The 26,774-nt window shown below is 43.5% G+C and overlaps 1 protein-coding gene across 1 annotated transcript in view; it reads left to right on the top strand.

The window, feature by feature from the left end:
• The first annotated feature begins 935 nt into the window (after positions 1 to 935).
• Positions 936 to 26,774, top strand: part of LOC122740655 (ATP-dependent RNA helicase DDX19B-like) — a 36,576-nt gene continuing 10,737 nt past the window's right edge. Inside the window, exons 1-5 of the mRNA XM_043983138.1 lie at positions 936 to 1,131; positions 10,941 to 10,989; positions 21,547 to 21,597; positions 22,709 to 22,844; positions 24,767 to 24,859. Coding sequence (XP_043839073.1) covers positions 1,075 to 1,131; positions 10,941 to 10,989; positions 21,547 to 21,597; positions 22,709 to 22,844; positions 24,767 to 24,859 — 386 coding nt within the window. The 5' untranslated portion in view covers positions 936 to 1,074. The remainder of the gene's footprint in view (positions 1,132 to 10,940; positions 10,990 to 21,546; positions 21,598 to 22,708; positions 22,845 to 24,766; positions 24,860 to 26,774) is intronic.

Raw genomic sequence — 26,774 nt, forward strand, 5'->3', positions numbered from 1 at the left:
ATACCACTATAGAAAGCTAAGAGTACTTAGGGTGGGGCTAAAAACAGTTGCTATAGGGTACAAACAACAAAAATGGGGGTGAGGGTTGGGGGGAGAGGCTGCCTTTGGGTTTGGTTATAATAAACTGAGAATAAGATTATCTTTAGGAGATCTACAAAGTAATCAGAAGATGGAATTTGACAAAGTATGTTCAGCTCCAGGCAATTCATTGGCCTGGGAGTGGTGACCAGGTGAGGATTTGTCAGTTCTTAGTAAATTGTGCTTGTCCGGAGTTGGTGACTCATTTCCTCTGGTGATGTTGGTGTTAAATGAATGTGCAGAGCAATTTCTGCAGTAATCTAGTCCCTCGACTAACCCCAAACTGCTGCAGTGGAATTTAATTAAAATAAAGAGTTAATTCTATCATCAGACTACCTAAAATTGAAAGAAGTCTATTTGGGAAGTTAGGTGGCACAGTGAGTAGAGCATTGGACTGGGAATCAGGAAGACTCATTCTGAATTCAAATTTGGCTTCAGTCACTTAAGCCTGGAGAAGGAAATGGCAAACCACTCCAGTGTGTCTGCCAAGAAAGGTTATGAAGAGTCAGAGACGGTTGAAAAACTACCAGTTATCACTTAATAGGATCACAAAAGTTGGACTACAGCTTGGGCCCCTTTCACCCGCAAGGCTACCGAGAGGCGCCTCTGCATCCCCTGAGGCCTGACACTGGAGACGTCTGCAGTGGGGAACTAGCTCTCGCGGCAGCCACAGAGAAAGGAGGCCAGCCGGCTGCCTGGCCTCTGCTCAACCCTGGGCCTCTGGGCCTCTGGGCCTGAGGCTGGGGCTACACCAGGTGGTAGGGGACGCGCGGGGCGGAGCCGAGCAGGTGGGGCTCCGCAGCGCTTCCGCCGCTCCAGGGGGCTAGGCGGGGCGGGGGCGGGCCCGCGCCTGCGCAGTGCGGCTCCCCCGCGCGGCGCTGCCTCCCTAGCTCCCCTTCTGCCTTCTGCCTGCGGCGCCATTGCGAGTGAGAGTGTGCTCTCGCTCCGCCGAATCTGCTCCGCCGCGTCCCGCCGTCGCTCCGCTCCCTCGGGACCATGGCCACCGACTCGTGGGCCCTGGCGGTGGACGAGCAGGAAGCAGCCGCCGAGTCGGTGAGTGGCCGCATCCGGCGCGGAGGGGCCGGGCGGGCTGGCGAGGCTGGGCCGGGGAGGGGGGGCGGGGGCGGGGCCCAGCGGGCCGCCCCCGAGCCCGCGGGGTGCACCCCTGTGTCCTGCAGGGTCCGGCCTGGCCGCGCTCCCTCGCGCCTCGGCAGCCGCGCTTGGCGTGCCTGTGCCCCGCGCCCCGATCGTGCCCCGGGGAGCCTGCCCCAGACTCTCCTGGTCAGCCGCGTGACCGCGAGCCCTTAGGGCGCCTAGGCCTCAGCCTCAGTTTCCCCATCCGTACAGCGGAGAGAATAAGGGCCCCGACCTCCCGGGACCTTTCAGCCAAGCTCTCGGGCGGCCTTTCTCCGGCGCCTCGTGGAGCTTTTGCTCCTTCTGAGCCAAATCACCCCAGTTCCTGACGGTGCCGCCCCCCCCCCATTCCCCACCCCCGCTGCCGAAAGCGGGACGGGACGGGGGCAGGTGTGCTCGTCATGCTCGCTACCTCTTGGCCTTCTCTGAAGCCCACGTCTTGTAGGATCTGACCCTGGAGGTACCCGGGAAAGGGGCACAGATGCCTAAAAGGCAGGGCCATTGTCCGCTAGACAGGTGGGCGCAGGAGGGGACCCAGCGGGCAGACAGATGTGCAGAGGCTTCAGCTCCGCCTTCAGCAAAGGGGGGGATAAAAGATGAAACGGGCTGTTCAGGGGCCGTTGTGGGTGTTGTCTAATGTGGAAACGCGATTAGACTCTTCGGAACCGCTGGCCCGGCGAGTCTCCTACCGGGAATGTGCCCCGAGGACACAAAGAGAAAGGTCCAAGGAGTTTTGGTGGCAGCCAAGAAAGTGGGAACAAAGCCGGGCCTCATCGTGTGGAGATACACCGCCCCCCCCCTCCCTTTAAAGATGAGCAATTAAGAGAAATGGGCAGAAACAGAGCAAAGAAAGCATAACAAGGCGGCAAATGAAATGTAATGAAAACATCATGGAAAGGCAGCTGAATGGAGATTAAATGCCCTGGACCAATATTAATGGCAGAAAACTGATGACGAAACACTCCTCCCTCTTCATGGCATGGGGGGGGAGAGGCACACGTGATTTACACGCGTGTAACTCACCCCATTGGCTAGTTTAGCTGAACCGGTTACCTTTATCCATCATGAGGGTTGGGGGGGGGGGAGGACTGACTGACAGCTCTTTCCAGCCTCAGGTGTGCTCCTGAGATGTACCCGGCATCCTCACCCTTCTCCCTTCTCATCCAACATCTCTCTGCTTTTTCACAGTGTAGTCATCTTGACTCCCCACCCCCCAGTCCTCCAAACACACCCCGCAGTTATTTGGTGTTTAGTTTGTATTTAATCTTATATTTGTATGTCTCCTCAGAGCTAGGAACCAGTTCATTTTTGTCTTTGTCCCCAAGTGTGGCACAGGGCTGAGAACTTAGCCTGAGAAATGGTTGATGAGTAGAAATGATTTTCTCTGTGTGTGTGTGTGTGTATACATATATACACATACATACATACATATATATATATATGTGTGTATATATATATAGCTGAGCAGATATATTTTTGCAGCCCTATTGAGTTTTATCAAATTTACCTACTTGAGGCTTGCCTTTCCAATACAGACAATTTCTGGTGCTTAAAAGGTAATGAGGTTGTTTCTGACCTTGCTCCTGAGGGCAGAGAAGTTGAAACAGGCAGCCTGAATTGAATTTATTGAGTATAAATAAGACTGGATGGTGAGTAGTTGTGTGTAAAGTAAGTTGTTTTAGCCCATTTGACCAAGCTGGAACAAGAACCCTATTTTTTTTGAGTAACTTCATCCAGATTACACATAGTATTTCCGTGGATTTTACTTTAGTATTACATTCACAAAGAACACACAGTTACTCGACTCATTAACAACTTGGTTTGTTAGCTGAATGGTCCTTCCCTCTGAAGCAAACCACAGACTTTATCCTCCCACTGACTGTGTCTGTGTTGAAGGAGGCTTAGCTCACTAAAGCAGAGCATCTGCTGTTTGTGCTTTGAGAATCTGACTTCTTTGGGTAGTGGGTCTTTTCATGGCCCTAAAGGGTTATCAGAAGTAATCATGATAAACTAACTGCCTTCCGTATTAGTACATTATTATAGTAAATGTCCATGAGTTAATTCTTTCTAACAGCAAACTTTATCACTATGGTTCAATTGCAGGGCAGACCATATGAAAGTTGGGCTGATATTGAAAAACTAGCAACAATGTTGCCCACTTTTGTATCAAAGAAATTGAGTATTGCACATTCAGGTCTGCGGCAAAGCAGTTTTGTTGAGGAGTTGGAGGAAGCTGGTGTTTTCAAATAAAGAAAGGTCACTTTATTGACACCTTGTATATCTTTTTCTATCTTTCTTTGAAAGACAGAATTTCTCTTTTCTGCTTCCTTAGTATTATTCCCAAAGGATCTTCTAGTGCAGTGTTCTACACAAAATGGCTAATCTAGAAATGTTCTTGACAAACATTTAGGGCAGCTGGAAATGGGCCCAGAATTTTGTTCTAGAGCCAGTGCCTAGGAGTTTAGAGTACAGAAGTTATTGAGTATTTGGGTCATCTAGGTTTCTAACAGATTCTAGGTGTGCCAGACCACTAACATTTCTAAATGGGTGGCACATGAAAAGAGCTAAGAGCCCCATGATTATTTCATTCCTTCATGATTTCAATTTTGTGAAGGACTGGGGTTGGGGGGGTCATAGTAGTTCACAAATAAATTTGAGTAAGCTAATACCTGTTTTAGTTTTAGACAACATTCTCAGAATACTTACAGGCTAGAAAAGACCTCAGTGTCCTGGAACATTTTCCTCCCTTGTTTATTGTTTAGTAACATGTATCTGTTATCTAAGAAACCAATTCTGCTCTGGTTGCTAAATGGATTTATCTATTAGTGACATTGTAAGGAAGGGAAGTTAAAGAAAGCTGTTCAGCTTTTACTTTTTTGTTACTGTTTTAGTGAGCAGATGTTTTAAATTAATGAGAGCCTTTATTCTACTTTTCTGATTCTCTGCTTTCTGTTATAAAAGTTGAGAACTAAATTCATGTTTTATTTTTCCTTTCCCCGCCTCTTTCCTTCCCCCTTTCCTCTTTCTCTTCCCCTCTTATTGATCAGCACAGAAACTTTCAGCCTGCCCACTTTTCTGATCTGGCCAATTGGCTCCTTCTTTGGTAGCCTGGTGACCCTCTGCCCCTCCCAGGCACTTGCCATACAGGCCTTAGCCCTAGTTGGGATTTCCCCTGCCCTGGTCAGACATTGGTTATGTGCTTACCAGGATCCAGGCTCTGCAGCAGGAAGTGTAGAGGTGTGTGTGTGTGTGTGTGTGTGTGTGTGTGTTCTGTCACACAGACACTGGATCTCAGAAAATCAAGTGATAACTGACTTAGGCTTGGGGAGGTTAAAGTGCCTTGCCTGAAGTCATACTTGTAAGCAAGAGAAGTGGGATGCGAACCTGTTTGCTTGGACAACCAATCCATTGCCCTTTCTACTGCCATGGGACAGCAGTGCTCAGTGAGTGTGAATGATGCATACATCAAACTTGAGGACCTACAAGACCATAGAATTCCTAACTTGCCCCAATACCATCTGCCACACACAGTTTCATCCTGACCAGTGCCTCTGGACATGGCTTTGTAGGTAGTTTGTATTTGCTTATTTGTTGTCCTGCTGTTTCTTCCCAATAGGATGTAAGCTCTTTGAGGACAGGAACTTTCTTCTTTTTCCTTTTCCTTTGTACCCTAGGGCCTTAGCACAGGGCCTGGGAAATAGTGCTTAACAATTGTTAAATCTATCAAACATTTATTACCAGTCTCCTATGTGCTAAGCACTATTCCAAGGTTACAGAAAGAAGCAAGAGACAGCAGCTGCCCTCAAGGAGCTCACAATCTAATGGGGGGAGGGGGGGGAGAATAAGCAAAACAAACCGATCCAAACTGTGCACAGGAGCAATAGGAAATCATTAAAAGGGGGAAGGCCCTAGAGTTAAGAAGGGCTGGGAGAGACTTGCTGTAAAAGGTGGATTTCAGTTGGGATTTGAAGGAAGCCAGGGGAATGAGGAGGGAGAGAGCTCAGCCAGGAGGCCTGTGTCACTGCGTGGAAGAGTATGTGATGGGGACTGAAGTACAGGAAGACTGGAAAGGTAGGAGACCATCAGGTCATGAAGAGCTTCGACAGTCAGAGCACTTTGTATTTGGTCCTAGGATGAGAGAGGGCCAAGGGGGTGGGGGAGGTGACATGGGCGCTCCTGGGCATACTTTAGGAAGATGACTGTCAGCTGAATGGAGGATGGACAGGAATGGGGAGAGACTTGGGACAGGCAGAGCTGCCCAACAGGCTGTTGTAATTGTCCAGGCATGAGGTGACCAGGGCCTGCTCCATAGTGGTAGGGGTGCCAGAGGAAAGAAGGGGGCCTGTTTGGGAGAGGCCACAAAGGGGAGGCAAGAGGCCTTGGCAACAGCTTGGATAATTGGGGAAGGGGGAAGGAGAGATGTGGAGGAGTCCAGGATGACTCCTAGATTGCAAGCCATGGGGATGGGAGGCTGGTGTTGATGGGGATAGGGCAGCTAGGAGGGGAGAGGGTTTAGGGGGAAAGAGAGTGAGTTCTCCTTTGGCCAGAATGACTGTAAGGTGTCTGCTTGTACATCCTGTTTGAGAGGTCAGCAGAGAGACTGAGACAGGAGAGGTAGATTTGAGAATCACCAGGTAGAAATGGTGTTAAATCCCTGGGAAGTGATGAGATCACCAAGCAAAATAGCATAGAGGGAGAAGAGGGCCCAGTACGGAGCCCTGTGTGACAGCTAGGGTAAATGGGGGGGGGTGGTTTGGATGAAGATCCAGCAAAGGAAACTGAGAAGGAGCAGTTTGATAGGGAGGTAGAGGACCAAGAGAGGGGTGTCCGGAAAACCTGGAGAGGAGAGGATCAGGGAGCATCAGAGGCTGCAGAGAGGTCAAGGGCCCTGAGCACTGAGAAAAGCCCATTGGCTTTGGCAGATAGAAGGTCATGGGTCACTTTGGAGAGAGCAGTTCTGGAGGAATGGCAAGGTCAGGAGCCCCATTGTGAGGGATGGAGGAGAGAGGGTCAAGACTCTTATTGAGATGCCTTTTCAGAGAGTTGGTAGAAAACAGCAGGAGAGAGAGGACAATAGTTAACGGGGATAGAAGGATCAAGTGAGGGCTTTTTCAGGATGGAGGAGAGACTTGGGCATGTTTCCAGGCAGCAGGGAAGGAGTCAATAGAGAGGAAGAGAGTGGAACACAAGGGCGAGGGAGGAGATGGGATGGAATGCAATGGGACGACTTGAACAAGTAGCAGGGTTAGCCTTGGTAAGGAGTAGGACCACTTCTTCATGGGAAACAGGGGTGAGGGAGGAGAGTGGCAGAAGGTACCTCACTGATAGGAGATGAGAATGAGGGGAGAAGAAGAGGGAGCTCATGGCAAGTGACTTGAGTTTTTTCTGTAAAATGAGGCAAAGTTCTCAGCTGAGAGGGTGGTGAGGACACCCATGGGAAATTTGAGGAGGCATAAAAAGGTTTGGAAGAGCTGCCATGGAGAATGGGTTAGTAATTGGTTGGTGAAGGAGGTGCAGAAGGATTGCCTCTAATGACAGGGAAGGCCCAGTTGAAATTGTGTAGCATAAACTTGTAGTGGACCCAGTCAGAAGGATAGCCTCATAGAGTTAGTAATGGTGTTGACCCTGGGCAAGTCACTTAAACTGTGCCTCAGTTTCCTCATCTGTAAAATGAGCTGGAGAAGGACATGGCAAACAATGAAAGTTGGACACAACTGAACAACAAGATACTTTTATGCCCATTTCTTCATTTTAGCTTTGCAACCATACTGTGAAGTCATCAGGAAAGTCATTATCATTCCCTATTTTATTGATAAGTGCCTGAATAAGGGTGGTGGCTGTGGGGGTGAAGAGAAGGGAGGAGATTGCCAGAGATGTTATGGTTGTAGAAATAAGATTCTGCACCTGAATGAGAGAGCGAGGAGTCAGATGATGCTAAAGCTGGGATGTGAGCCCTGGTGACTAGAAGGTGAGGGAGACCTCATTTTTTCACTAGGACCTTTATAAGCTGCTGCTGCTGCTTTGGATGCCTGGAAGTAATTGTTAGAAACTGCTCTTGGTCAAAGCTCAGGCAGTTAAGGACTTGAATAACTGAGGCAGGGAGTGTTGGAGTGTTGGGGGGGGGTGATGAGGGGAGGTCTAGTTGGAGACAAGCACCCCAGGAGGGGTATACCCACTTTTCCACCTTCTGGTTAGTAACACACACTTGAGAGGCTTGGCTCCCACCTTGTAGGTCACTGGCTTGTATGATCCTATATAGACTATTGGTATTTAAGGCCTTCCCAAGGCTGGCTCCCTCCAGTCTTTTTTCATTGTGCTCTTCATGTGCTTGACATTGTCATTACTACTAACTGTTTCCTGAATTCAACCTGCATCACCTTTCAGAGATATATAGATAGATGGAGAGGGAGGAGTGGAGCCCAGCATTTACTAAATGTTAGGCACTGTGCCATTGAACACTTTGGATACAGATAGAAGAAGCATGACAGTCTCTACCCCCCAAGGAGCTCCCCCCCTCCCCGAATTTGCACTCAGTTTAACAGCTCTTTCTCTTGAGGTAGATGACATTTGTCCTCAAGAGTCCTTTGGAATTGGCTTGGATCATTGTATTAGTCAGAGTAAGGGAAGTATTTGATAGTTGATCATTCCAAGATTCTGTTACTATGTACAATGATCTGCTTCTGTTCACTCTGCTCTAGATCAGATCTTAGAGATCTTTTCAGGTTTTTCTGAAAGAATCCTGCTCTTCATTTCTTCCAGCACCATGGTATTCCATCACAGTCATATAGCACAACTTACTTAGCCCTTCTGCAGGTAATGTGCATTCCCTTAATTTCAAATTCTTTGCCACCACAAAAAGAGCTGTTACAGATGCTGTGTACAAACAGGTCCTTTCCCCGTTCTTGAGTGTCTTTGGGATACAGACCTAGTGGTGGTCTTGCTGGGTCAGAGGTGTGACAGTATCTTAGCCCATGGGACATTTAGAGGAGAAAGACACCGTATTAAGGGGAGTCGAAAGAGGGCTGGGGACATTTGTGCCATTGCAGAATGACTGGGAGGGTTGTGCCATCCTAGTTCTGGTCAGGATAAAGCAGCAGTCTGCCCTCTGAGCTAGGGGACCTGGAGGCTCAGTCTCAGGTGTCTGTGGAGTGTAGAAGGTGCCCAACAGGATGGGAGGTAGCAGCATGGCATGGCATGGCATGCCGAGGAGATGGCTGGGAAGGAGGAGGAGACCTGCAAGCTTATTACAGTAGGGGCCCTGGAGTGGAGTGGGGGGCTAGGGGCAGGTGGTGAATGGAAGGGGGAATGTTTTGCTCTAACTTTCTCCAATCTTCTCATCCCTGTTCCTCAAATATGGATGTTTCTTCAGAGGACAACCTGGCTTATCTCTGCTCTGAAGCTTTTAGTAGGCTACTCCTTCCCTCCAATTGTTAGTGCTCTCTTCAACCTAACAAATTGTGTGTCCTCCTGTAGAATGTGGCTCCTCAAGGTCAAATACCATGTTGTTTGTGGCTTATTCCCAAGTCAAGTGAAGTATTCATTCAGTCCCTACTATGTGCTAAGCACTGGCGATGCAGAGAAAGGGAAAACCCAGAGCCCCTGCTCTCCAGGAGCTCAGAGATAAGGGGGAGGCAGCTTGCCAACAACTAGAGACCAGCCAGGTATGGGCAGGATGAACTGGAACTTGGGTCCCAGAGTCTGGGAAAGGCTTCTGTTGGAAGCCAGAGAGGCTAGGAGCAAGAGTCAGTGGGGAGGGAGACAGAGAATCCCAGGTGTGGGAAACAGCCAGTGCAAATGCACCCAATCAGGAGATTGTGTCTAGTGAGAGGAACAGCCAGGAGGCCTGAGGGGGCCAGGTTGTGAAGGACTCTGAATGCCAAAGAGAGGACTTCATATAACTGATCCAGGAGAGGATAAGGAGCCAGCCACTGGAGCTTACTGAGTGGAGGGGCTATATGGTCAGACAGTCCCTTTGGGGAGATCACTTTGGTGGCTGAATGGGGGGTGGATGGGAGGGAGGAAAGACTTGAGACAGGCAGATCCAGCAACAGACTGTTTCAGTAGTCCAGATGGGAGGTGATATGGGGGGGGGAGGGCCGTGGCAGTGTCAGAAGAGAGAAGGGGATAGCTAGGCATCATAGTGGGTGGAGCGCCAGGCCTGGAGTCAGGAAAACTCACCTGGTGAGTTTTAAATCCAGACTCAGACACTCCCTCTCTGTATGATGCTGCACAAGTCACTTAACCTGGGGGCAGCTAGGTGGCGCAGTGGATAAAGCACCGGCCCTGGATTCAGGAGTACCTGAGTTCAAATCCAGCCTCAGACACTTGACACTTACCAGCTATGTGACCCTAAGCAAGTCACTTAACCCCCATTGCCCCGCAAAAAAACCCAAAAAACAACTAATGAAAAGTCACTTAACCCTGGGCCTCACTTTCCTCATCTGTCAAATGAGCTGGAGCAGGAAATGGCAAACCACTCCAGTATCTTTGCCCAGAAAACCCCAAATGGGGTCATGAAGAGTAAGTCCAGCACAACTGAAAACCATCAAAAACAGAATTGACAGGACTTGGCCATAGATTGGATGTGGATAAGAGAGCCTGAGGAGTTGAGCATGATGCCCAGATTGCAAGCCCTGGGTGATGGGGAAGGTGCTAATGCTCTTGAGTGTACCCAAATTTCAGAAGACGGGAGGGTTTGGGGCAAAGAGAATGAGTTTGGTTTGGGACATGTTGAAATTAAGTTTCCCATTAGGCACTATATTTAGGACAAATAAGAAGTAATTAGCAGAGGGAAGGCCCTAGAGTTTAGGAGGGTTTGGGGAAAGCTTATAGTAAAAGATGAGATTTCATTTGGGTCTTGAGGAGAGCCAGGAGGGAAAGAGGTGAAGGAAGAGCCTTTTGGGCATGGGGATTGCCTGAGAAAATGCCTGGAGCCAAGATCTAGAATGTCTGGTTCTTTATCTTGATGAGCAAAATAGTGCCCAAAGTCATGAATCAGGATTGTTTCTGGCCTAAAGAAGTGACCAGGAATGAATAGTAGTCACTGTGGGCTATAACCAGGGTCTTACTGAAACCAGGCTCAGTAAAGTAAAAATGGAAACCCAAGTGTTTGCCTACTGATGCTCCTTTCAAGTTTTCATGTAACTTTGAGGCTCATTGGGGGAAATCATTGTAAATGGGTGTATGTGGGATGTTTAGATGATGTACTTTTCCACTTTGCAAAGTCACACATGGTTTTGTGTTTCTGAAGGTTTTTGGAGGTGGATTATACCCGTGTGACTTCACCAGTGGTGTTGGAGACTGGCTGAGGTACAGCTCAGCCTATGCACCTTTGAGTCAGTGAGATGCCTTGAGGCATCCAGAGGTTCAAGGACTTACTTGGCCCTTGGTCACATGGCAGGATGTATCAGAGGCAGGGCTTGACCCCAGCTTTTCCTGATGCCCCTGCTCGACCTCCTTTACCTCCTTCAACTTAAAATTGCCGATGAACAAAATCAACTAGGTTCGTATGTCATGAAGCAAAAATGGAAACTGACATTCTGAACTCACAAGGTAAAATCTGACTTTTAGACCCAAAGACACTGCTCTACACTCAATGATTGAAACAAGTAAAACCTAAGAGAGATTATTTCTGCCTCCAGCTTCCCTGTAGAGGCTCTTAGGGCTGGTGGAAGTCTCTGTTTAACCAGTAATTTGCCTAAAACTTTTCCCTTTTATTCTCTACTTAGTTGAGCAGTTTGCATATCAAGGAAGAGAAAATCAAACTCGATGCCAATGGTGAGTAGTAAAAGTGAAATGTGTTTTCTTCAGAGATTTTTGCTTTGAATTTGTAACAGCCACCTGGAAATGTAGCTTTTATGTAGCATTTTTGTTGTTATTCAGGACCTGTAATTTCATCAGTGTTGGGAACTCCCTCTACAATTAATCAATCAATAAGTATCTGCCCTCCCTCCTCCCCACTCAACTCCAGGGGCTCTGCATTGCCTGAAGGATGAATTATAAACCCCTTTGTTTACTCTTTATTATAGCCTTCCATAACTTGGCTCCAATCTATTTCTAGCTTCATTGAACATTTCTCCCCCTTCCCACGCTTCCATTTAGCCAACCCATCCATCTTGTTCCTCACACATGACACTCCTCCTGTCTTCCCATGGCTGAGCTGCGCTCCCCTCTCACTTCCACTCCTTAGAATCCCTTTCTTCATGACTATCTGGAGACTCAAGTTCAGTCTTCTGCATGAAGCCTTCTTGATCCCCCAACAGCTATTGCCTGCCTTCTTGGCCTTCTTGTAATTAAATCCCTTAAATCTACTTTGTTTTATTCTATTGATGCTTAAATATGGACTTGTCTTCCTTGTTGGGGTATAAGAATTTCCTCAGTATTTCATTGATTGTATTTGTCTTTCCAGTTCCTGGCACATATTAGCCTTAAATAAATGCTTGTTGATTAATTGAATGAATGTAGATGGGCAACTCCTCTGGAATTTATGGCCTTTGAGGTTTATTTAGGGTGCTGAGAGGTTAATGGATTTGCTTAGAATCACAGGCTGTACAAAAAAGATTACAAAAATATATCACAAGGATCATACACTATGACCCGGTGGAATTTATAACAAGAATACAGGGCTGGTTCAATATTAGGAAAACTATCAGCATAATTGACCATATCAATAACAAAAACAACAGAAATCGTATGATTATCTCAATAGATGCAGAAAAGGCCTTTGACAAAATACAGTACCCATTCCTATTTAAAAACACTAACAAGCAGTGACTTCTGGGGAAGAGCCCAGATGGCGGAAGAAAGGCAGTGACCTCTCGAACTCATGACATAGTCGCTCCAAAAAACATCCAAATAACAGCATAGGACAATTCCTGGAGCAGCAAAATCCACAGGAGAGTGTGCTGAGACTGTTTTCCAACCAAGGACCGCTTAGAAGGTCAGAAGGAGGGAGCTGCTGTGCTGAGATAGAAGTAGAGCCTAACCCCATAGTCATGCTGACACAGATCCAGTCCCAGGAAGGCCTCACCAGAGAAAGAGATCCTCAGAGCCTCTGAATCAGCTGCAGCGCCTGTGTCATCTGGAACTAAGCTCACAGTCTGGTGAGAGGGCTAAGCCCTTGGTAGGGGGGAGATTACAGGGGCCTCTGTTGGTGCTGAGATGGAACTTGGGTTTTTCACCCCTGCTGGAAACCAGGAGGTAGACTTGAGTAGCAGTGGCCCAGGTGGGGGAGGGGCACAGACTCATCAGAGCTGACAACCATAGCACACAAAGCTGGTTGATTAGTAGGTTGGTCTGGGGTCATCTAGGGACCAGGGAACAGGCTAGGCTAGTGAAGAACCTGATCTTCCTTAAATCATACCACCTGGGACCTCCTGAAGCTTGGGATAATGCAGCCTGGAAACAGTGCCCCACTTTAAGGAGCTAGATGAGGCAAGATGAGCAGACAAAGGTGAGGACCATAGAAAGTTTCTTTAGTGATAAGGAAGATTGAGGTGCACCCTCAGAAGAAGATGTCAATATCAGGGCCCCTATATCTAAAGCTTCCAAGAAAAATATGAATTGGTCTCAGGCCATAGAGGTGTTCAAAAAGGACTTTGAAGATAAAGTCAGAGATGTAGAGGAAAAAATGGAAAGAAAAATGAGGGTGACGCATGAAAGACATGAGAAAAAAGTCAATAGCTTGAAAAGCCAAATGGAAAAGCTCTCTGACAAAAATAATTGCCTAATGAGAAACCAAGACACAATAAAGCAAATCCAAATGAATAAAAAAATAGAGGGCAATGTGAACTATCTTCTTGGAAAAACTGCTGTCATGGAAAATAGATCCAGGAGAGATAATTTGAAAATTATTGGTCTACCTGGAAACAATGATCAAGGAAAGAGCTTAGACATCATCTTCCAAGATATTCTCAGGAAAAATTGCCCTGAAATTCTAGAAGAAGCAGCTAAAATAGAAATTGAAAAAAATCCACCGATCACTTCCAGAAAGAGATCCCAAAAGGAAAACTCCTAGGAATATTATAGCCAAATTCCAGAGCTCTCAGGTCAAGGAGAAAATATTGCAAGTTGCCAAAAAGAAAGAATTCAAGTACTGTGGAGCCCCAGTCAGGATAGCACAAGATCTAGCAGCTTCTACATTAAAGGACCGGAGGGCATGGAATATGATATTCCAGAGGGCAAAGGAATTGGGATTACAACCAATAATTATGTAGCCAACAAAACTGATTATAATCTTTCCGAGGAAAAAATGGGATTTCAATGAAAAAGAGGACTTTCAGGTATTAGTGATGAAAAGACCTGAACTGAATGACAAATTTGACTTTCAAGTACAGGACCCTAGAGAACCATAAACAATTGGAGTTGGGGGACATACCTGGTGTTGTACAGTGGGTGACTGTCTTGTGTCTGAGGCTGGGTTTTGGCTGGGGTCCCCCTGGGTCTGGGGTTGATGCTTTGTCCACTGTGTCACTTAGCTAGATGATAACATCTTTAGGGTAAAATTGAAGGGTGAGAGGAATACACTTGGGGAGGGAGAAGGGCACTAAATGAACTTTACACTCATCAGAATTGGCTCAAAGACCTTAATCTCATCAGAATTGGTTCAAGGAGGGAATAACATACACACTCAATTGGGTGGAGTAATCTATCTAACCCTGAGGAGAATAGGAGGGGAAGGGGATAAAGAGAGAGGGGCAAAAGAAGGCAGGGCAGATTGGGGGAGGGGACAGACAGAAGCAAATCCCTTTTGAAGAGGGATAGGGTGAAAGAAGATAGATAATAGAGTAAATATCATGGGGAAAGGAATAGGATGGAGGGAAATAGTTAACAATAGCAATTGTGAAAAAAGAGAAAAGGGGAGGAAATTGTACAAAAAATATTTATAGCAACTCTTTGTGGTGGCTAAGAATTGGGAATCAAGGGAATGTCTATCAATTGAGGAATGACTGAAGAAGCTGTGATATATGCTTGTAGTGGAATGGTATTATGTTATAGGAAATGAGAAACAGGATGATCCCAGAAAAGCCTGGACAGACTTATGAACTGATGTGTAGTGAAGTGAGCAGAACTGGGAGGACATTGTGCATAGCATAGTGACAGCAGTATTGTTCAATTAACAATTGTGAATGACTTAGCTACTCTCACCAATACAATGATCCAAGATAATCTCAAAGGACTAATGATGAAGCATACTGTCCACTCCCATAGAAAGAACTGATAAAAAGAGCACTTGTCTGTTGTACATAACCTTTATGAGATTTGTTGCTATCTTGTGGAGGGGGGAGGAAAGGGAGGGAGGGAGAAAAATTTGGAACTCTAAATCTTATGAAAATTAATGTTGAAAACTACCCTTAAATGTAACTGGAAAAAATAAAATGTTTGTTGCATTGAAATAAAAAACAACCCCCCCCCCAAAAAAAAATAAAACCAAACCACTAATGAGCATAGGACAAAAATGAGTTTACCTTAAAATGATAAGTACTATTTATCAAAAGCCATCAGCAAATATTATCTGTAATGGGGATAACCTAAAAGCCTTCCCAGTACCATCAGGGGTGAAGCAAGGATGCTTCTTATCACGTCTATTTGTGTAATTTTAAATTCTAAATGTGGGTTCTAATCTGCCCCCTCCCCCCCCCCCCAGTTTTAGGGGGAAACTGACTAAAATCACTGATAAATCAGCTTAGGTTTTTTAAGGGTTTATTGAAAGATAGTAAAAGAAATAGATCGCAAATAGATTTCTTATAGCATGGAAATCCTCACCTTCCTAAACCTCCCACTTCTGAAGTGTCTTCTGTCACCAAGCCAATGTCTTGCACCAAAAGAGGAAGAATTCTTCCCCCAGCATCCACTTCCTCCTTCATGTTCTCCTTCCAGAAATGGGAGGTTCTTCAAGCTGATTGGCTAGCGTTGTTCAAATTCATTGTTTCACTGGAACCCTGAAGGTGGTCTCGATGTAAAGTTCAAAATCTTTAGCTTCTGAGAACAACACCCTCTTAAGTACCCGCCAGATGTGCTTACAAGCCAGTCTGCAGTTGCTCTCACTTAATTCAATCAGTCTAGATCAATCTCCAGGTGGTAAAATCCCCTCATCTACCACATTCCATTATCTTCACACATTTCCCCCTTTGTTTCTTTGAGGAACACAAGGAACCCAAGTGTTTCCTTGATGAAACACACCCTATGCTAACAAACAATATGTAAATAACAATATAGGAAAAGGAGAAAGGGGAAATTTTGTCCAGAGAGGTGGTCCCTTATGAACTGGCACTTTGACAATGCCTGCAGAGGGAGGGCTTCTGCAGGGAATACATATCACAAATGGTGTATATAATAACAGAAAGAAAAAAGAAAAACAACAAAATGAAACTATTCATTTAAAGTCTTTGAGATCTTATCTTCTTGGAATGGTGGGATGTCCTCAGGAAAACTGGACTCTGCTCTGGACTCTGGTTGTCTCTGGACTCACTTCTTTAGCTGTTGAACTGCTGCATTTTCACTAATTCTTAGAATAGCATTGTCAGTGATCAAATTAAACAGTGACAGTTCTTCACAATATAGCTCAAACTCAGACTAATATATATATATATATATATATATATATATATATATATATATATATATATATATATATATATATATATATATATATATATATATATATATATATATATTACATGCCCCACCACCACCTTTTGGAGGATTTATACCTCTGTAATGCAGAGTTGAGGCAGTTATGCAATCTGTAACACCTCTTACCACCATGTGTCTGGCTCAAGGCCAAATTTTGCAATGTGTCTATGATGACACCTGGAAATGTTATGGAAAGGTTACCATACTACATCTCATGGTTCTGAGACATCCGACAATTGTGCTAGGCCCCAGGCGGATGGATTCTGACCGTGCCATCAGACTGAGTGAAAGAAAAAGAAAACAAGTTAAATTAAACCAGGTGCATGTGTTGGAGCTTCCGTGACACCAGGCCATTTTTGGAGGGAGAGGAAGAAACTGGACTATGTCCAGCAATTTTGGTCTACATGGTAACCATCATAAGCAAACCATGGACTTACGTGTACCTGTTTCTCCTCCTGTTGTACATATATTCTCTCCAGAGCCTGCATCAAGCTCATTGTAAGAGCAATTAGTCTCTGAAATGATGTTTCCATAATTCATAAAATCTCATACTAATTTCACCAAAGACAATATGATGGTAAAAATGCGTGTTATGTTGCATAACTGAGGATATACTTGTAATATATACAGTAATTCCAAAGCATACCCAGAGTATACATAGTCACAATGACATATAAATGATGACTGTAAATGACTGATAATATTAAACATTATTACATAATCTTCTTTTAGCAAGTAAACCACATCATCTTGTACATGAATTCTCTATCTGGTATGACAGTAACAGATACTTGAAGTGATACTCAATTTGTCAAAAAGAAATAAAACGTCAATCAGCAAGACTCAATATTCAATATGTTCATTGATAAACCAGGCAATAGGGTTCAATAACCCTTTTTTAAAAAACATAATCCCATAAACAAACTCATTAAACTCATGGTTCTCTTCAGCTTCTGAGGCCCAATGGCCCCACTGCATATACTTAAAATACCTTTGAAATTCACTCAGTTTACAAGATTGAGTTAAAGAAAGCAAAAGAAACAAAAGTAAAAAAAGAAGGTTTGCTAAGTACCCTTTTGTGTTCATGAGGAAACAAGTATGTGGTGAATTCCAGGCCTTTTCAATGCCTTTCAAAAAAAAAAAAAGATGGTTTTATGGAATTAGGGTTAAGTAGGGGGACGGGAAAGGGGTGGGGTAGGTAGGCCAGAAAACAAGGCCATGTGCTCTCAGTGGTTTACCTGTAGAAGGAAACGCTTGTTAAAGGTAACTTATTATGCTGCTAGAATTTGGGGTATACCACATCGTTTTAACTGGTTACCCAATTCTCTGCACACCAAAGTGGCAGGGGTTTCCGAATTGTCATTGATTTTTCTAATGCTGTCATAATGTTCTCTATGATAGAAAATGGAGTTCTTCAGCATCGGCTTTGTTTGCACCATGAATTTGCCATAGGGGCTTATTCAACTGATGAATGATTACATTCAGCTGGTTATGTTTTACAAGGGCTACAATCATATCATTGCCAGCCCATGGTTGTTTTAATTCAGCCACATATTCTTCAAAGGGAGGGTCATTCTCTCTAAAAAACTCAAAGTCATTCCTATGATTGAGCATATAATTAGCGTTTCTTGTCTGTGTCTGAGATGATTTCTAGAGTGACCTTCTAAGTGATCTCCCAGGGCCCTAAAAAGGCAATTTCTATCTCCTAATACTTTAGGAAGACTGAGTCCCAGAGCATGTAACTGATTTGTAGGATTATCAAATGGGAACTGGGAACTGCCTATTGTCCCTGGGCTCTGTTAGGGTTCTTTGTTCTTTAGCAGCTGCTATTGTTAGGGGTTTTTGCTCTTTAGCATCTGTTTGAGTTTTATTTGAAATTTCTTTACCTATAAATGGTGCAGCCTTTACATGGGAACAATGAATCCAAGATTATTTTTCTCCAATTTTAATAGCAGTAGGAGTTGTCAATAATACCTGAAAAAGGTCCCTCCCAAGCTGGCTGGGTCCCACTGGATCCTTGAAAGTTCTTAATATATACATTGTCTCCAGGACTTGAATCATGCAAGGAAAAATCCAAGGGACCAGCTTGTACAGCAACTCCTGCCACATGGATTTCACGTAGCCTAGTCTGTAATTACTGTATATAGGAGGCAACAGAAGTATCACCTCCCACCAGTGATGTATAAACTGGAGGGAAAGTTTTAGCTTGGATAGGAGGGTGACCAAAAAACATCTCCTAAGTACATATATGAAGTTCTCCTCTTGGTCTACTTTGTAGATCAGGCCATTTCAAATGGGTTTCAGTACATAATTTGCCTATCATACTCTTAAGATCTTTTATTCATATGTTCAACCTGGCCTGAACTTTGGGGGTAGTAAGGTGTATGGAATTTTGGAGTTACTCCCAAGAAAGAGTAGATTTGGGATAAAACAGAATCAGTAAAATGTCAGAATCAATTCGGGCTGGTGGGCCAAAGTGAGGAACTATCTCTTTTTAAAATTTAATTTAATTAAAAAAAATTTTTTTTAATAAAGTATTTTTTCCCCTGTTACATGTAAAGATAGTTCTCAACTTTTGTCTATACAAGCTTTCCAATTTCAGATTTTTCTTCCTCCCTCCCCCCTCCCCTAGACAGCAGGTAATCTGATATAGGTTATTTATATACACACACACACACACACACACACACACACATATAATAACATTAAACATATTTCTACATTAGTCATGTTATAAGAGAAAAATCAGAGCAATGACAAAAAACTCAAAATAGAAAAACAACAGCACCAAAAACAAAAGAAATAGTATGGTTCATTCAGCATCTATACTCCACAGTTCTTTTTTTTTTTTTTTTCCCTTGGATTTGGACTTCCTCTTCCATCATGAGTTCCCTGGAACTCTTCTGTACCATTGCATTGGTGAGAAGAATATAGTCCATCACAGTAGATCAACACACAATGTTGATGATACTGTATACAATGTTCTTCTGGTTCTGCTCATCTCACTCATCATCAGCCCACGCAAGACCCTCCCAGTTTCTCTGACCTCCTCCTGCTCATCATTTCTTACAGCACAATAGTATTCCATTGTATTCATATACCACAACTTGTCCAGCCATTCCCCAATTGATGGGCATCCCCTCAACTTCCAATTCCTTGCCACCACATACAGAGCAGCTATAAATATTTTTGTACATGTGGGTCCCTCTCCCCTTTCCATGATCTCTTTGGGAAAAAGACCCAAAAGTGGTATTGCTGGGTCAAAGGGTATGGACAGCTTTATCGCCCTTTGGGCATAATTCCAAATTGCTCTCCAGAATGGTTAGATCAGTTCACAGCTCCACCAACAATGCATTAGTGTTCCAATTTTTCCACAGCTTCTCCAACATTTATTATTTTCCTTTTTTGTCATTTTAGCCAATCTGATAGGTGTCAGGTGGTACCTCAGAGTTGTTTTCATTTGCATTTCTCTAATCATTAGAGATTTAGAGCATTTCTTCATATGGGAATAGATAGCTTTGGTTTCTTCATCAGAAAACTGCCTGTTCATATCCTTTGACCATTTCTCAATTGGGGAATGACTTGGGTTCTTATAAATTTGATTTAGTTCCCTATATATTTTAGAAATGAGGCCTTTATCAGAAGTACTGGCCATAAAAATTTTTTCCAGCTTTCTGTCTCCCTTCTAATTTTGGATGCATTGCTTCTGTTTGTACAAAACCTTTTTAATTTAATGTAATCAAAATCATCCATTTTGCATTTTATGATATTCTCTATCTCTTGTTTGTTTAGCCATTCCCCAACTGATGGGCATTCCTTTGATTTCCAATTCTTAGCCACCACAAAAAGAGCTGCTAGAAATATTTTTGTACAAATAGGGCCTTTTCTCTTTTTGGGGATGTCTTTGGGATATAAACCTAGCAGTGCTATTGCTGGATCAAAGGGTATGCACAATTCTATAGCCCTTTGGACATCAAAGGAATGCCCATCAGTTGGGGAATGGCTAAACACACTGTGGTATATAATGGTCATGGAATATTATTGTGCTGTAAGACATGATAAGCAGGATGACTTCAGAAAGGCCTGGAAAGACATGTATGAAATAATGTATTCTGAAGTGAGCAGAACCAAGAGAACATTGACAGAGACAGCAATATTGTTTGATGAATAACTGTGAATGATTGACTATTCTCAACAATGCAATCCCAAAGAACTATTGATGGAACAGACTGAAGCAAGCTATTTTTCACTTCCTTTCATTTTTTTCTTTTGATCAAATATTCTTGTACAAAATGACAAATATGGTAATATTTTACATAATCTTATATGTATAACCCATATATGATTGTTTTCTGCCTCAGGGAAGGAAGAGGGGAGGGAGGGAAAGAGGGATAAAAATTGGAACCCCAAACTATAAATAAAAATGTTGATTTTTTTTTTTTCAAATCAGGCTGTATATATTAAGGGGGGAGCATGAACCCAGGTCTCTGATTCCCAAGACTGTCCTGCCATCTACTAGGCCAAGCAGCCTCTCTACTAAGTTTCAGATGTATAGATAGCAAGTAATCAGGGTCTTTATCTCACCAGAAAGAAAGTTTCTTTGTGTGATGTATAAAACGTTTAGGAGACAGACTTTCTGGGTAATGATTTTATTAATTATTGCTAGTGGACAATTAATAAATGGAGTCAGGGGTACTCTTGAATGTCAGAGCCTCCTCATGGAACCCACTCAAAGCTGATAAGCCCTTGGAAGAGTGGTGTTTCTGAGGATGGCTATCAACTCTGATTGGTTAATGAGAAAGATGATGAGAGATGGACTTATTCTAATGAGAGACTGGGAGACCTGACTTTGATCACTCTCTCCTAGCTCACCCCAAACCTCAGACTTTCTAGACAAAGGATCTACTCCCACCCAAGCCTGAATAGAACACAATGGGTCTGAATTTACTTTAGATTAAATTCTTTATAAGGTTGTTTAGTTCAGAGCTTCTTAAACTTTGGGGTCCTGTAGCTAAATGTGGGGGGTTGTGAAAAATTTAGCAACACTAAAAGGTTTATGTGTACCTATTTTATATGCCTATATATCCAGGGTCCCATAAAAATTGCTAGGAAAAAAAGGGGTTGAGAATGGAAAAAATTTAAGAAGCTCTGCTTTTGTTAAGTGAGGTTTCCCACCCAGGATCAAAAGGGAAGGAGATTTGGGCAATCTCATCATGCATTAACAGTGTCCCTTCAGTTTGATATAATTCAGTAATTGATTGTTGCTATAAGAGAGAAATAACAGTTTCATGCTTATATACACACATTATACCTAGTAAAAGGTAGAATTCTGGAAGTCCAAAATGTCTAGTTATGGAAACCTTATCAGACTATAGGTACTTTAGCTGCCGATATATGTAATAGTGTTAGGAAAACGCTGGTGTGGGGTTTGAGGAACAAAACCCCCAGTTTTATAAGTAAATTTGTGCTTCATGTGCAAGTAGCTGTCCAGCAGATGACCACAGAAACTCCCTGATAGCCTTTAACTACCAGTGCTAAATTGATATGAGTTCTTTTTATTTGGGATGGCTAGAATAGCCAAAGTGTGGCTACCAGAGGGGTTCCTCCCTCAGATAACACTGCAACTAAATCTGTCATAGTATTTAAATGGTCAGATCTCTGAGATGCCCTTGAATAATAGCAGTTGTCTTTCTGATACAGGTATTGTCAAAGTGGATGAGAATTCAGGGAAAACAGATGAAGAAGAGAAAGGTAACTTGGGCTTTCTTAGAGCAGAAGAGAAGTTAGAAAGATGCTGGGAATTAAGTTCTAAAAGGTTCAGGCTGTTCTGTCAAAGCTTTTTTTAAGAACTTCATTTTGACAAATAATTTAGAATCTTACTTACTGAATAGTGAGGGAGTACCTACTCTTTAGGACAGATAGGTGGCCCAGAGGGTAGAGCACCAGGATTGGCATCATGAAGACTTACCTTTGTGAGTTCAGATCTGGTCTCACACACTTAGTAGTGGTGTGACCCTGGGCAAGTCAGTTCACCCTGTTTGCCTGTTTCCTCATCTGTAAAGTGAGCTAGAAAAATAAGTGGCAAACCAACCACTGCAGTATCTTTGCCAAGAAAAGACAGAGTGGGGTCACATCGGGTCTGACATGACTGAAAATAATTGAACAGGAACACCTCTTCTCTGCCAAGGCCCTGTGTTACAGAACACAATGAATAGAATTTGATTCTTGCTCCTGAGGAGCTTCTGTTATAGGACTGACTGGCAGCAGGAAGGCCTAAGGCCCTGAAATAGTCTAGGGATGAATTCTGTCTTCCTAGGGGCCTTCCAAGTAATGGTCAGTCAGCTGATCCTTTCAGAGACAGCAATGTGCACAGTGTTACTGTGCCTGACCAAAGTTTTAAGATGTTAGCTCTGTCCGTTAATATTAGCTAATATTCCCCATCTAAACTAGTTTACCAATTTTTGCACTTTTTTTGGCGGGGAGAGCATGGGGGCAATGAGGGCTAAGTGACTTGCCCACGGTCACACAGCTAGTAAGTGTCAAATGTCTGAAGCTGGATTTGAACTCACGTTCTCTTGAATCCAGGGCCAGTGCTTTATCTACTGCACCACCAAGCTGCCCCAGTTTTTGCACCTTCTGTGCAAAACTTGATCATTTTTGGAGTTTGGTTTCTAGATTGGAGTTTTGGGTGAGGCCAAAATGAGAAGTGAAAAATTTGACTGAGGAATGGGAGAAAAGTCTTAAGGAGGAAGGATGTTTGTTGACAGACCCCCAGGACCAGACAGTGAGTGATTGGACTAGGTAGGTGTGCATCATCGCTTGTAACCACTATGATTGGCTGGACTTGTCATCCCACTTGTAGAAGACAGAGCTGCACAGTCACTGCTCAACAAGCTGATCAGAAGCAACCTCGTGGACAACACCAATCAAGTGGAGGTCCTACAGCGGGACCCGAATTCCCCCCTCTATTCAGTGAAGTCTTTTGAAGAGCTTCGGCTGTAAGTATCACTTGTCTTGTTCTCCCTGTTGCCAAGGACTTGGAATTGGAGAAGCAATGGTGGGATGGTGATATATCAGAGCTAACCAGAGAGCTTGGACCTCTCTCACTCTGCTCTCCTTTATGCACACACATGTACCCATGCGCAGGCATTAGGGTTAAGGATCTAATCACTCCCTGGATTATGGGTTAAACTTAAATTCACGTTATTCCAGCATATTCAAATGATAAACTTCTTTTTAATGCAGCAGGTATTCTTGAACCATGAAGTTCAATAGAATTGCTTGAATCATTGTACATTAGAAAAACATCATGTAATTTTTTTTTTAAGTATAAATTGCAACTTCCACTCCACAATCTTTGAAGCAGGAACTGAAGACAGTGACCTCTAGTCTGTTGGGGCTCAGGAAGGGATTTCTGACTACCTTCTCATTCCCTAGGCCAATCCCATACTGTCTTTCAAATGGGCTCAGGGCAGAGGGCCTTGGTAGTCATAAAGGCTGCCACAGCCCCAGGAGGCTGCCTGAGGTCCCACTGCCACCCTTACTCCCCTTTCAGTCTGATCAAAGGTGAACAAAAATATTCTTTTCTTTTTTTTTTTCCTTTTTTTTTAGTGAGGCAATTGGGGTTAAGTGACTTGCCCAGGGTCACACAGCTAGTAAGTGTTAAGTGTCTGAGGCCGGTTTTGAACTCAGGTACTCCTGACTCCAGGGCTGGTGCTCTATCCACTGCACCACCTAGCCGCCCCTCTTTTCTTAAAGTGAGCAAAGACATCATCTTAGTTTGGTCACCATTGACAAGAATGGTTCTCTTTTAGAGAATGAAGATTCCTCCCTGAAATTGTCTTCTCTTCAAGGAAGGGAGATTAGGTCTTTGATTCAAGTGAGACCTAGGACTCGACACTAGGTCATTGTCATTGTGGGGACCAATTTTTAATTGGGGAGTGCTAGCTAAGTGGCTCACCGCAATATTGGGGCAAGGAAGGAGACTGGCAGCCTCACTCAAAACAGAACAAGATTTATTTTAATAAGAACGAACTTAGGATCAAGGGAAAGGAAATAAAATGGGGAAAGGGAAATTGTAATACGTGAAAAAATACCACTGCCCAGGAATCAGCTGAAAATACATAGCAGAATGCCTGTCGCTTTCCAGTTTCCACCTAGAATGCCCAATTCTCCTCCCCCAAACCTAGAACACCTCACACAGCCCCAGCCAATGGGATGGCCACTCTGACAGTCACATGACTGCCCTCACTAGGCTTCCAATCATTACAATTTTGCCAGGCCCATGTAGGTGATGGCGAGTGGTGCCAGAGCCCTCGCAAGGGTTACAACCAGTGGGTGGAGCACCGTGCGGTTTGCGGAGCCCCAGGCCAGTGCGTGACGAGGCATAAAAACCTCAAATAACAATTAATTCTTTGCATCATTGACATACTTCTTAACTTTCACAACCCACCTTGGCCCTTAATATTATATGCTACCCCACTCCTGATGTCCATCTCATTCTATTAAGTGTCTGTATTGAAAGTAAACAAAAGTGAACTCCTGTGTTATAAACTTAAATATTATTTTTATCATAAGAAACAACTTCTATTTAAATAAGTTTTTTCAGTTGTCTGCTATGAATCACTTGATAATCATAACTCCTGCAATTTTCAAAAAAGATTCAACATCGAGGCCTGGCCTGATTTGTGGCTGGATGGAAGTTTGTGTTGTTCTCAGAAAGATAGTTATTCTGAATCTTCTAAGTTAAAGAAGCCATCGAAGATAGAAATTGTGAGAAAAGGTGCTGGTGTTGATGTCCTGGAGAAGTGTCTGGTTGATAGCACTGGGGGCCACTCTTTGCTAGATGGGAAGTAGACTGAATTATCACTTACCTACTGTGTTTTGGGATGATCAGCCAATTTCATTCTGTTCCATCCAGGAAACCACAGCTTCTGCAAGGGGTCTATGCTATGGGCTTTAACCGGCCATCTAAGATACAAGAGACAGCACTACCCATGATGCTTGCTGAACCGTATGTATCCACACAGTTGAGTCCTTTCCTGAGGTAGCTTTAAGTCTTCCCAGTTGCAGGCTATTTTGAGTAGTGTGGTTTAGCTGGTAACATTTTCAAGGTCATAGATTAGTATTATTACAAACATTCCTTCAAGAAGACCAGAGACTTAATGTATCTCTTGTAATGTATTTTTAATACATTATTTACCTGAAATATTTAACATTGACTTTTATTATTATTATTATTATTATTTTAGTGAGGCAATTGGGGTTAAGTGACTTGCCCAGGGTCACACAGCTAGTAAGTGTTAAGTGTGTGAGGCCAGATTTGAACTCAGGTACTCCTGACTCCAGGGCCAGTGCTCTATCCACTGCGCCACCTAGCTGCCCCAACATTGACTTTTATTAAAACTTACACTATTAATGAAACTATGAATATCTGTTATTTTTTTTTTTTAGTGAGGCATTTGGGGTTAAGTGACTTGCCCAGGGTCACACAGCTAGTAAGTGTCAAGTGTCTGAGGCCAGATTTGAACTCAGGTACTCCTGACTCCAGGACGTGTGCTCTATCCACTCTGCCACCTAGCTGCCCCAAAGTATTTTTAATACATTATTTACCTGAAATATTTAACATTGACTTTTTTTTTTTACATATAAGGTATTTAATTTTTTCCGTTACATGTAAAGATAGTTCTCAACTTTTGTCTATACAAGCTTTACAATTTCAGATTTTTCTCCCTCCCTCCCCCCTCCCCTAGACAGCAGGTAATCTGATATAGGTTATATCTATATATCTATAATAACATTAATCCTATTTCTGCATTAATCCTGTTATAAGAGAAAAAATCAGGGCAGTAATGCAAAACCTCAAAATAGAAAAAAAACATCACCCAAAACAAAAGAAATAGTATGGTTCAATCAGCATCTCTACTCCACAGTTCTTTTTTTTTTTTTTCCTTGGATTTGGAGATCCTCTTCCATCATGAGTTCCCTGGAACTCTTCTGTACCATTGCATTGGTGAGAAGAATATAGTCCATCACAGTAGGTCAACACTCAAAGTTGATGATACTGTGTACAATGTTCTTCTGGTTCTGCTCATCTCACTCATCATCAGCTCACGTAAGGCCCTCCAGGTTTCTCTGAACTCCTCCTGCTCATCATTTCTTACAGCACAATAGTATTCCATTGTATTCATATACCACAACTTGTCCAGCCATTCCCCAATTGATGGGCACCCCCTCAACTTCCAATTCCTTGCTACCACATAAAGAGCAGCTATAAATATTTTTGTACATGTGGGTCCCTTTCCATAACATTGACTTTTATTAAAACTTACACTATTAATGAAATTATGAATATCTGTTATAGAAATAGGGGCTGGTTAGAGTGCGATGCAGGAATCTGAGATCTGTCGTAGAGATGCAGATCATGGCATAGGAAGTAGAGAGGCAGCATCTCAGGATCACTGGTGGCTCCTATACACCAGTTCTAGAATGTAGAGAACTAAAATGACAGTTTAAGAAATTGTCAAAGAAAGCTTTCTTGAATTGGTGAACTAGGCAGCAGTAACAAACAAGTAGAACCCAGCACTGAATGTGACCAGACACCTGAGTTCTGACGCTGTTACAACAGGGAAGAAAAGCCAGGCATCCAGGACAGTTCTGGGAGCTGGCCCAAGCCATAGAGGATGAGAGCCAAATGTACTGTCAACAAAATCACAGGCTGGGTCATCTAACAGACAGAGCTCTGTGCTTGAAGGGTGCAAGAGATGAGAGAGAAATATTTGAAAGATGTCTTGGGAGAATAGTCAGAACTTTCACTCCCAATTAGGTATTTCAAGTAGTTCCTCCTGCTCAAACACAGAAAAATCCATTGCTTAAAAAAAAGAAGAACCCTCAGAATACCATATTGGCTAAGTCACTAGATGTTTCAG

The sequence above is a fragment of the Dromiciops gliroides genome, chromosome 2 (genome assembly GCF_019393635.1).
Source record: "Dromiciops gliroides isolate mDroGli1 chromosome 2, mDroGli1.pri, whole genome shotgun sequence".
NCBI classification, from domain to species: domain Eukaryota; kingdom Metazoa; phylum Chordata; class Mammalia; order Microbiotheria; family Microbiotheriidae; genus Dromiciops; species Dromiciops gliroides.